Below are 12,004 nucleotides of genomic sequence, written 5' to 3' on the forward strand. Positions count from 1 at the left end.
ACAGCAAGGGTTTTCATCCAGTTACTCGTGTTCAGCCCACAAGGCCTCATTCACAACCGTACGATTTGGCTTCCTGAAGTCCATGGAGAATGGAAGTTCGGTGCAAGCATTTTGAAATCCGTGCGTCTGAGGGATCTTCAAACAGTGCATCGAAACGTGTGTTTGGGAACAACGGGGACACGGGTTTCAACACGAACACTGGATTCCAGTTTGCAGGAGTTTCACGATGGTGCCCGTCAAACCCTCCGGCGTACCCGGCGCTTTCTGGGTGGAACTGGAAGCCACACACGGGTCCTGTCTTAGAGACTAGGAGGAAAGCCGCCGTGCACACACACTGCTGCAACGGAGCCGCCTGCCTCCCTCGCTGGCCCAGCTCGTCCCTAGTAACCGCTGAGCTCCACCTGCTGTCGCTTGGAGCCACAGTGGGTGCTCTCCAGTCGATGAGTCCAGCCTAGGCCGGGCTGGGGGCTGCGTGCGGGGTCCTGGGCAGAGGCTGGCTCTCCCTGAACCCCTGTAGGGGGAGGACAGCCAGCCTCTCCCCGCTGGAGAAGCGCCCCCTGCCCAGGCTGTGTCCTTCCCGGGGCGAGGACTCCTGGGGCCGCGCTCCCAGGCACGGGGACACGGAGACCCTCTGAAAGGCACCTCCGCGGACAGGAAAGGACTTGCTCTGCGTGCTGGAAGAAACCCCACCCGCAGCCCCAGCGGGCTGGCGCAGGCCCCGCAGATTTTGGCAAGCACAGCAAAGGCCGAGCCCTGGCAGGAGAAACCGCTTTGAATTCAAACAGGGAGCTAATCAGAAGAGAGATCGCAGGAAGCCGCCAGGTGTTTGATGTGAACTGCAGGTCCCCGGGAACCGCCCAAGGTCATTCTCAATCCTCAGATCCTCAGACACAACCCCAGGTCCTTTTCTACATGCCGGGATTCCCGCCTGCCCTCCCCCTCCCCCTCGCTGAGTGGCATGCTTTAGACTCCTGCGAGAGAGCTGGATCCGGCGCCCTGGCACAGCTGGCCGTGACCCCCGGAGCTGCAGGTGGCCGCGTGAGTGAGTAACCAATCACAGGCCCTGTGTTCAGTCCTCGTCCCTTGCCAGGGGGTTTCTCGGGTGCAGCTAGAGAGAGGGAAATCGGGAAGCCGAGGCGCAAACACAGGCCCTGCACTCGCCCCAGGACTGGGGCCGGGCCCTGGCTGGGACCCGGATGTGTGGGCTCTGGAACAGGTCTTCCTGCTGGGCCTCTGGTCAGCGTCTCTATGGCTCGGAGCTTCGGTGGCCTGCCCCGGGGAAAGGAACATGGAGCTGCCCCCCCGGCTTTGCAGGCTGGCGTCCTGCGCAGAAGCCTCCGGGCTGCACCCCTTACGACACGGCCCTCGCGCCTCCCAGCTGCCTGCAAATTCCTGAGCGAGGATTCACGTGCAAAGCGTAGGGCACTCCCGCCCCCACCCCTTCCTCTCCTTCAGAAGGGCTGAACTCCAGTCCACGTCCCCTCCACTCCCCAGCTCCGGCATTCCCACCACCTGCCCTGTGGGGGTGTCAGTCCCACTGGAAAAGCCCAAGAACTGAAAAAAGAGCAAAATGTTCCCAGAAAGGCTGAGGATCAAGTGTACGGCGCTTCTGGCCCCGGTCTCTTGCAGCTGTGGGCGTCAGAGCTGTGTAGAAATCGCACCTGCAGAGTGTGTGTGTGAGGACTTGGGGGGAGGGGCTCGCTGAATGGGCACAGCCCACAGTGTCGGGAACCCTGCGGCTCTGCGCTCTGGGGGTCACCAGGCCTGTGACTTGGGTGGTGGCAACACAGTCAGCCAGAGCCAAGACTTTAGCCTGAGCGGGGCTGGGGGTGGGAGTGGGGGTGCTGCCCCTCCCCCACGGTTGGCTTCACCTGGACACTGCCTGACCCACTTGGAAGGCAGGGTCCATGCTGCAGGAAGCCGGCGTTGTCATCGTGACCAAACTGGAAGCAGAGACTTGGGGACTTGTAAGCGAGAACCGCAGGGTGACTGAGGCAGTGGGTCATTGGCTGATTTGGGAGTAAAAATTGGTTATGCTAACTTGGGGGTCATTGAAATCACACATTAGAAAGTCCCCCCCATACACACACACCCCACTTCGAGTCTGTACTAAGTGACCACTTCTGTGCTGGGCAGCTGGCCAACGTGCCGCCAGTTCATTGTTGGTTGGTTGAAGATTTACTTATTTGAAAGGCAGAGTTAGACAGACAGACAGACAATCTTCCATCTGCTGGTTCACTCCCCAGATGACCTCAATGGCCAGGCCAAAGCCAGGAGCCAAGAGCTTCTTCCGGGTCTCCCACATAGGTGGCGGCGGTCCAACTACTCGGGCCATCTTCCACGGCTTTCCCAGGTGCATTAGCAGGGAGCTGGATTGGAAGTGGAGCCGCCGGGACTTGAACCCAGTGTTCCTGTGGAATGCTGATATCACAGGCAGCAGCTCAGCCTCGGATCCACATAGAGGGAGGAGGAAGTGCAACGGAAAGTCGCATACAAAAAAAGAAAAAAAAGAAATGTGACATCCATGCATATGAAGAGCCACCTTGGTAGAAGGTGACAGCGGCAGAACTTCAAGCGAGTTTTCTCCTTCTTCCACCTGAAGGCAGGGCTGGTGCTGCGCTGGCACGTGTGTCACACGAAAAGTGGGTCAGCTGCACGGCGCTGGCTCAGGCGGCGTGGGCACCAACGCCCGGGCTTTCTGGCGACCTGCCCGTGCGTCGTCTCCACCTTTGCTCCCTCACCCTTTTTGCTGAACTGTCCCTGGGCTTTCTCCCCGCCTAGCATACAGTCTGCACCAACTGACACGGGCAGTGCTCAGCCCGTGACACGGAGGACAAACGCTTTCTTGTACCCCACAGGAGTGGGGCGGGGTACCAGAACCAGGGGCCTCATGGGTGCCCTGATGGGACTGCAGGGTGGCTGGGGGTCTGGCAATGCTGGGTGCAGCCAGACCATCTGAGGTGACTGCGGGAGAGACAGGAGTCACGGGCAGGGCGGGGGGGGGGGGCATCTGGGCAGAGTCTGCAGGCCGGAATCTCTCGCACTGGAAACCTGGACAGTGGCTTGGGGCAGCACCCCAGACCAGGACCCCTGGGGCAGGTGGGACAGGGCCCAGGGCGGGTTAGGGCACCCTCACCTCGGCCTCTAAGGGCAGCAGGCAGGATGGAGACTTCAGGAGAGCTGGCTTCTTCCGCCCCACGTGGTCCCGATCAGTTTCTCAGTTCTGGCGACGGTGCCCTCCCTAAGAAGTCCGGCACCACTCCTGGCCGTGGCATCCTCCGACACCGGCAGCTGACCCAACCCGACAAAACCAGGCAGGACTCAGGTTTGCTCCCTGCTCCCCTTGTCACAGCAGGCTGATTTAGCTGGGTCATTTCCTGTCCAGCAGGTGCCACCTGGCGTTGTTGGGTCTGGACATGGCTGTGCTCATCTCTGGTGTCACCAGGCGAAGGCGAGGCTGGCACCGTCAGCTGATGTTCTGTCCGGGCCAGTAAGAGAACCAGCAGATTCCACAGCTGTGTGAAAAGAATACCGATCACCCCAGTAGATGACCTTCTTTTTAGAGTGAAAACAAAGGCCGAGAGCTAAAGGGGACTGCCCGAGTAGAGGGAAGAGACAGGAACTAAAGTTTCTGAAGAATCACAGACGAAGTAAGGACTGCAGAGTGGAACACCACAAACCACACGGAACATTTCAAGGAATGGTGTATAAAGCTTTCCCACTGGGGCTGCCGCCGCGGCTCACTAGGCTAATCCTCCGCCTGCGGCGCCCGCACACCGGGTTCTAGTCCTGGTCGGGGCGCCGGATTCTGTCCCGGTTGCCCCTCTTCCAGGCCAGCTCTCTGCTGTGGCCCGGGAAGGCAGTGGAGGATGGCCCAAGTGCTTGGGCCCTGCACCCCATGGGAGACCAGGATAAGTATCTGGCTCCTGCCTTCGCATCAGCGCGGTGCGCCAGCTGCAGTGCGCCGGCCACGGCGGCCATTGGAGGGTGAACCAATGGCAAAGGAAGACCTTTCTGTCTGTCTCTCTCTCTCACTGTCCACTCTGCCTGTCAAAAAAAAAAAAAAAAAAAAAAGCTTTCCCACTGGGGCTGGCGCTGTGACGCAGGAGGTTAATCTTCCGCCTGTGGCGCTGGCATCCCATATGGGCGTTGGTTCTAGTCCCAGCTGCTCCTCTTCCAATCCAGCTCTCTGCTGTGGCCTGGGAAACAGTAGAAGATGGCCCACGTGCTTGGGCCCCTGCACCCACGTGGGAGACCGGGAAGAAGTCCCTGGTTCCTGGCTTTGGATCAGCACAGCTCCAACCGCTGCTGTCATTTGGGGAGTGAACCAACAGAGAGAAGACCTTTCTCTCTGTTTCTCCCTGTGTCTACAACTCTACCTCTCAAATAAATAAATAAAAATATTCAAAAACAAAGCTTCCCCATTAACACACACACAAGCACTTTGTCACACATATGCACACATGCATGGGCACATGGATGCACACACATGGGCACAACCACGCGGGCACACACGGGGGTGCACATATGCACACACATCCGGGGCACACATGCGTGCGCACACACTGGCTCACCCATGTATACACACGAGCACTCCTGCGCGTGCAGATGCACACACACACATGGCCCTCTTCTCTGGTTACATCTGACACTGTTGGTGAGTGAGTTACAACCAGCAACCTCAGGGGCACGCTGCTGTCTCATTCCGCTTTCCTTCAAAGGCAACTTAAAAAACCACAGACACACGGAGTTGGCCACGGGTCAGTTGCGTGGGTCCAGTCCTGTAATGCATGGCCCTGGCTCTCTGGGGGCAGCTGTACCAAATGACCACGAAGCCAGTGGCTGCAAACAACAGATTTATTCCCTCCCAGTCTGGAGGCTGGAAGTCCGACGGTGAGGCAGTGGGAGGGCAGGCTGCTTCAGGCTCTGGGGAGCTCTGTCCACTGTGTTCCTCCTGGCCTTCTGGTGTTGCCGACAGAGCTCCCCATCCGGGGCACGCCTACCTCTGTTCAAGTCTCTCTCGTCTCACAAGGGGGCCAGTCATTGGCTGTGGGCCCAGCCCGGCGGCCAGTGTGACCTTATCTGAACTGAACTACGTCTGCAAAGACCCTGTTTCCAAAGAAGGCCACATTCACAGGGGTACATCAGGACCTCAGTGTACTTTTGGGGGGCCCGCGGGGAGCCAGGGGACACAATTTAAGCCACCAGGTGAATGCAGAGAGCTGGCGTATCCTGTTCTTTGCTCTAACCACTAAGAGATAACCCCCTACAGGTGCCCCGTCTCTGGTGGAGCCCGGCTCTGCAGGAAGAAACAGAAGCCCGTGTGCTCCCTCCCCGCCCCCGTGGTGGCCTCGCGGTGACCTGCTCATTCCGTCCACCCTCACATCTGGTGCTATCTGTCCCGTGAGCCCTGGCTAGGTGCTGAAATGGGGGCCCCTGACCGTCCAGGAGGTAGAGGCCGCTCTGTGGACACTCAGCCCCAGCGCTGTGCACGAGAGGGATCTCGGGGAGGTTTCTGGAAGATGCCATGGCTCTGCTGCAGGAGGCAGGTGCTGGCCCCATGCACGCCTGAATGTCCACTCCGGCAGTGTCCATCCACAGGAGAGCCCGGCGGGAGGTGGCGAGATGGACGGATGGAGGCTGTCACTCAAAGAGCTCCAGGTAGTCAGGCGGCTGCTGCTGCTGACCACAGGGGTAGAGAAGGAGCTCTTTCCCCAGGGAGGTTATGGGTTCCTCCTGTCAATCACAAAGCACAGGTCAGGCTGGGCTGGGGGCAGGGGGAGCAACGTGCACAAAGGGCTAAGGCCGCGCCCTCTGCCTCCTGCAGGGAGGCCACGGCCTGCCTGCCTTGGGTTGGCACGAGGCGTTCTTGGTTTGTGACAAGCTGCGAAGGGACTTCTCCTCTGCACGGGCTGCCGTGCACCCTGTACCCGTCCAGAGCCCCAGTCTAACTTAAGCCTGTGCTCAGATGTGATGGGCGCATGCAGTTATCTTAGCACCTCCCGTATCGCCAGCCCCGGTGGCTGAGGAGGAAAAAGGTGGAGCCGTGATAAAAGGGAATTCAGTTAAGCACCCCGACTCCTGGGAAGAGGCAGCAAAGGTCCCCAGCATTTTCTTGCAATTGCCTGCCCACGCGACAGCCGCTCCCAGACAGCCCCGGGGAGCGCGCGCCGGCCAGCAGCGGCTTCACCTTGTGGTACTCCACCAGGTCGGCCAGGGTGGCGTGCTGCAGCTGGTCCACACCCAGGAAGCTGTAGGAGTCGGCAGAGGCATCGATGAGGAAGTGCTTGCAGCCGTCCTCCGCCAGGTAGGAGAGGGCGTAGCCCTTGATCTTCTCGCTGACGCGGACCAGGAAGGTGCCAGGGACGCCCGTGCTCAGCAGCTCGTTGGCCTTCTTCAGCGTGAGAATCCCTGGAGGGCAGCAGAGAGCGGGGTGGCAGCCGACCCCTCCCAGCACCCCTCCCGGCCTCTCCCGCTGCCTGGGGAACAGGCTGTTTTCAAAGAGCGGGAGATTTTGAATATGTTCTGGCCCATAACATAGCAAAATATTCTTCATAAGAGGGAACTTTAACAATGGAATTAAAAGCAAAATGGAACATGGAATTAAAAGACACGTTTATTCTGGTGCATAAAAAAAAAAAAAACAGTCATCACAGCCCTTTAATCTGATTGCTGGTGAAGCTAATCAAGAAGTGAGCCCCGACATACGCACAGTCAAACCTAAAGTTCTCTTTCCTGTAAAAGACTCTGAAGAAGGGAGACTTTTAACTGTTACCTGCCAGCTCTCATTCCGGATCAAACCCACAGCCAGCTCTTCCCCGTTGCACTGCAGGAGAACTCGGGCTGAGAAGCGGGTGGAGAGGGGCTGGCTGCTCCCCCCACTCAGACAGTGAAGGCCCCAAGACGGAGTCCCCATGGCCTCTCTCCCAGTGCCCCAGCGGATGCGGGCACACAGGTGTCCCACCCACCCCTGCCCGGCTGAGATGGGCCTGTGCCTGCCGAGACACTGGGGAGCACCTTGGTCCAGACGTGGTCCTGGTGGCTGCAGGTGCTCCAGTGAAGGCCGAGGGAGTCCCTACAGACCAGGCTGCCTCTTCTGTTTGACCCTCTCCACATACCTGGGGCCCCTGGGAAGTTCCAAGTGACAACCACAAGTGGAGACAAGGGGACGGGTCACCAGTCTGACGCAGGGACTGGGCATAGGGTGGCTGAAGACCCTGGATGTGCGGGCTTCAGAAAGTTCATGGAAAATGCATGTTATAAAAAACTCTGCCTGCATCTCAAAGTTCTGTGTTTTTTTTTTTTTTCCATTTATTTATTTGAGCAGGAGAGAGAGAGAGAGAGAGAGAGAGAGAGAGAGAGAGTGAGTACGGAGACAGGGCTCCCGTCTGCTGGGATCCCCCCCACCAAATGCCCAGAGCAGTTGGGGTGGAGCCAAAGCCTGGAGCTGGGAACCCAGTTCAGGTCCCCCACCCCCGGGGGAGTGTCAGGACCCCAAGGTCTACAGTGGCAAGAAGCTGGAGCCGGAGCCAATATGGAACTCAGGTACCCTGGTATGGGAGCCAGAACTGTCTGCACCGAAATGATCTTTTCATTCTGCCTCTCTGTGAATTTCTGCTGCACCTCTGCATGACACTGCCTGTGGCACCAGGTGTGTTTTCCACTGACACCGGGAAGCCCCTGCAGAACCAAGGGGCTGGTAAACCACTACTGACAGAGAAGAACATTCTGGAAGCAGTTTCTCTCTCCCCCCTGGGACTTTCTGACAGGCTAGCTCTGGAACCCCAGGTTCCGAGAGAGAGAGAGAGAGAGAGAGAGAGAGGTCTTCCATCCACTGGTTCACTGCAATTCCACTGGTCCACTCTCCAATTGGCCGCAATGGCCAGAGCTGGGCCAATCCAGAGCCAGGAGCCAGGAGCTTCTTCCAGGTCTCCCATGAGGGTCAGGGGCCCAAGGACTTGGGCCATCATCCACTGCTTTCCCAGGCCATAGCAGAGAGCTGGATCAGAAGTGGAGCAGCCGGGACTCGAACCAGAACCTATATGGGATGCTGGCACTGCAGGCGGCAGCTTTACTTGCTACACCACAGCGCCGGCATCAGCTGATACTTTCAATTTCGTGCTCCCTGCTGGGAGGAAACCACGGCCCTGGTCATGAGGGATGGCAGCAGCTCCTGCCTCACATACGGCAGCTACGAGCGGCTCATTTCCCCAGCGCTCATCCTTGCCAAGGAGCGAGCCGAGAGCACAGCACGGCCGCCCTCCTCTCCACGCCTCTGACGCTGCTGTCACTGCTCCTCCCAATGCCTCCAAAGCAGAAACAGAAGGGAGGTGCTGCCACCTGCTCCCTGGGAGCGGACACTGACCAAGGCCTCGATCACCGAGGGACGCTGTCTCCAAGGGGACGCTGGAACATTCCGACAGCGAAAGCAGCCCTCGAGGAGAAAGCCTGCCACGGAAAATTCCGTTCTCGGAAGACGTGAGCTCGTGTCAGGAGCCTGTTTCTCACGTGTGCTGTGGTTTGTGCCTGAGTCTGTGTATACGTTTGGACGCTGACTGTCGCCCTACACCCGCCATGTAACACAGAGGTCCCTGTGTTACAGGTCTGGCCCTGGAAGTCTCTGTTAACACTATTAAGAGGGAGGGAGCTTGACATAATTATGGTGCTCAGACATGGTGTCTCTGGGAGTGACTGGCGTGGATGAGGCTGTTGGGGTGACCAGAGTGTGGTGGCTTTTTAAGAAGAGATAGAGGGTGCTGGCGCTGTGGTACAGCAGGTGAAGCTGGCACCTGGGACGCCAGCATCCATATCGGAACCTGTTCATGTCCCGGCTGCTCCACTTCCCAGCCAGCTCCCTGCTAATGTTGCTGAGAAAAACAACAGAGGATGGCCCAAGTGCTTGGGCCCCTGCCGCCACGTAGGAGACCCAGAAGAAGCTCCTGGATCCTGGCTTCAGCCTGGCCCAGGCCTGGCTCTTGTGGCCATTTGGGGAGTGAACCAGCAGATGGAAGATCTCTCTCTCTGTCTCTCCCTCTTTTTCTGTAACTCTGCTTTTCAAATAAATAAAAGAAGAAGGAGGAGGAGGAGAAGAAACAGAGACACCTGCTTGTCCCCTGCTGTCAGATGCTGTGGACTCTTCAGAAAGACCACCGCCGCCAGCAGCCGGGCCCAGGGGGCTCACCGACATTGCACAGGAAAGCTCCAGAATCAAGAGCCCAAACAACCCTGTGTTGTGACGTTACCGTCTCAGATGTTCCGCTGCAGTGACGAACGGCTAATCAAATGTATGAGGTGATACGGCCTAAAGAAGAGATGCCTCAGCCAGCATTTAAACCAAGATGCTCCAGTGCAAGCAGGCTCCTGGAGAGAACTCTGTCACTGTCATGGTCATCTCTGTGTCGTGCACACGGCCAGGTCAGCAGGCTGACCACAGGGCTCAGGGAAGCCACAGAGACAAGGAAGCAGGGACCCTTCCTGACACCCCAGCAGTGGTGGTGAGCGAGACCCGAGCCTGCAGACGGGGGGCTTCGGGGCTGCACGCTCCGTGAGTCAATTACAGACACGGTTTATTAGCCGACACCTGCCCAGCATGCAGTACCACCCGCTGGGGTCTTCACCACACGCCAGAAGATTGGACCACAAAGCCCACCTCTTCCTCAGAACACAGGAAGGCAGTGAGGCTCAGCCGCACGGGTCTGCTACAGCAAAGGAGATGACGAGCTCAGGGTCACCGGCTGCTTGCAGGAGAGGAGGTGGGGTCCACTGCCCGACCCCTGGCCTGACCCCTGGCCTGACCCAGGGCCTGTCCACCACAGCCAGCTGCCTCCCGGGCAGGCCACAGGAAGCAGAGCGCTTCCCACTGGCCCTGGGGCGTTCTGCTGGTGGAGCCAAATTAACCGGCAGTGCACGCACGCCCGCACGCTCGCTCCCAGGCACCGGGCATGCCGGCTGCTTCCTAAACAGCCACAAGAATGCGACGCCCTCAGCAGCCTTTGAAGAACTCCCTTGTGGGGATGCTTTCAAAGACTCCCCCGGCAGCACCAGTGAAAGGGGGCTTTGATTCCCCCTCCTTCCCGGGGGCCTCGGAACTCACCGTGGAACCAGGGGGCGATGGCATCCGAGGTTTTCTGGAGCCCCGCTCGGAAGGGCAGCTGCTCCTCTTTAAACCACCGGATGATGTCCTCCTGGGCGGAGCTGGAGGCCGTCCTGGTCACTCCCTGAGTCCTGGCATCGTTGAGAAGGTTTGTGAGAGAGAGTGAGCTCACTGGAAAACCAGCCACACACCCACACCCACACCCACACACAAGGTGACTTCCAAAAATCCACAGAAAAATGGGATTTAAACGTAGCTTTCTTTTGCTGCACATAAGATGAAATCCACAGTTTTTTTCACAGCACATGCATTTTTCATGAGCTTTTTGCAGACCCTCTTGCAAATACAGACTTCAAAAACTGCACCAAAATAAACATTATCTTTTAATTCCTCTTTCAATGAACTTTCTGAAGAAACTGTGTGTGTGTGTTTGTGTGTGTGCACATGTGCCCGAGGGACAGAGAATTACATATATTTCGTTGTTTTTTTTTTTGTTTTTTTTTTTGACAGGCAGAGTGGACAGTGAGAGAGAGAGAGACAGAGAGAAAAGTCTTCCTTTGCCTTTGGTTCACCCTCCAATGGCCACCGCGGCCGGCGCGCTGCGGCCGGCGCACTGCGCTGATCTGATGGCAGGAGCCAGGTACTTATCCTGGTCTCCCATGGGGTGCAGGGCCCAAGCACTTGGGCCATCCTCCACTGCACTCCCTGGCCACAGCAGAGAGCTGGCCTGGAAGAGGGGCCACCGGGACTAGAACCCTGTGTGCCGGTGCCGCTAGGTGGAGGATTAGCCTAGTGAGCCGTGGCGCCGGCCACATGTATTTCAATATCAAATTCCACGGTCTGAGCTATGGGCAGTCACACCCCCTGCACCCCACCACTATACAAATAACTCCTCAAGAGCAGAAAGCTGGGCACTGGTTTGAGTCCCGGCTGCTCTACTTCTGATCCAGCTCTCTGCTATGGTCTGGGAAAGCAGCAGAAGATGGCCCAAGTGCTTGGGCCCCTGCACCCATGTGCAGAAAGGGACGCAAATCTGTCTCTTGTCCTTCCACCCAAGGGGCTGGTGGCGGCTATGGGGTACTGCTATGCTAACAATGAGGTCTGACTTTATTTCTAATGTAAATTAGAAGCACCACTGACTCGCAGTTACAATGTGAGAAAACACGCATTAGCAGGTAAAACACACCCCAGCACTATTTTCCTAGAGAACATACACTTGCAAACACAGTAAGTGGGGAAAGATAAATTCTTTCCTAACCTGTTCACAAATGGCCTCTCCTTTCTCTGCCCCCTCTAACCTCGCTGCCTTGCCTTCTCCCCCACACTGTGAAGAGGGTTTGTTCTGCTACAAGATGGCCTCAGAGACTGAAGACTGGGACAGCAGAGAAGATCACTCTGAGATAAATTCAGTAGCAGAATTTCAGTTCTGGGATGTTGAGGGGATTTCCTCTACAAAAAGAAGCGCTGTGATGTCAGAAACCCATTCCCCAGGCCTCCTCCTGGCTCACTAACTCTAAGCAGAACTCAAAGGTGACAAAGAGGGGCCGGTGCTGTGGCGCAGTAGGTTAATCCTCCACCTGCGACGCCGGCATCCCCTATGGGCGCTGGTTCTAGTCCCAGCTGCTCCTCTTCTGATCCAGCTCTCTGCTATGGCCTGGGAAGGCAGTAGAAGATGGCCCAAGTCCTTGGACCCCTGCACCCGCATGGGAGACCCTGAAAGAAGCTCCTGGCTACAGATTGGCCCAGCTCCAGCCATTGTTGCCATTTAGGAAGTGAACCAACAGACGGAAGACTTCTATGTCTCTCCCTCTCACTGTCTGTAACTTTCAAATAAATAAATAAAATCTTAAAAAAAAAAAAAAAGTGATGGCTGGTGCCGCGGCTCACTAGGCTAATCCTCCGCCTTGCGGC

General features: G+C 57.5%; 1 protein-coding gene across 2 annotated transcripts in view; it reads right to left on the minus strand.

The window, feature by feature from the left end:
- Nucleotides 1–4,839: 4,839 nt before the first annotated feature.
- SH2D4A (SH2 domain containing 4A) overlaps nucleotides 4,840–12,004 on the minus strand; it is a 55,593-nt gene continuing 48,428 nt past the window's right edge. For both annotated transcript variants that reach the window (XM_051819905.2, XM_008267260.4), the window contains 3 exons: nucleotides 10,094–10,224; nucleotides 6,191–6,411; nucleotides 4,840–5,736 (listed from right to left, as the gene is read on the minus strand). In XM_051819905.2, the coding sequence (XP_051675865.1) occupies nucleotides 5,644–5,736; nucleotides 6,191–6,411; nucleotides 10,094–10,224 (445 nt within the window). In that variant the 3' untranslated portion in view covers nucleotides 4,840–5,643. The remainder of the gene's footprint in view (nucleotides 5,737–6,190; nucleotides 6,412–10,093; nucleotides 10,225–12,004) is intronic.

The sequence above is a fragment of the Oryctolagus cuniculus genome, chromosome 8 (genome assembly GCF_964237555.1).
Source record: "Oryctolagus cuniculus chromosome 8, mOryCun1.1, whole genome shotgun sequence".
Classification (NCBI taxonomy): Eukaryota; Metazoa; Chordata; class Mammalia; order Lagomorpha; family Leporidae; genus Oryctolagus; species Oryctolagus cuniculus.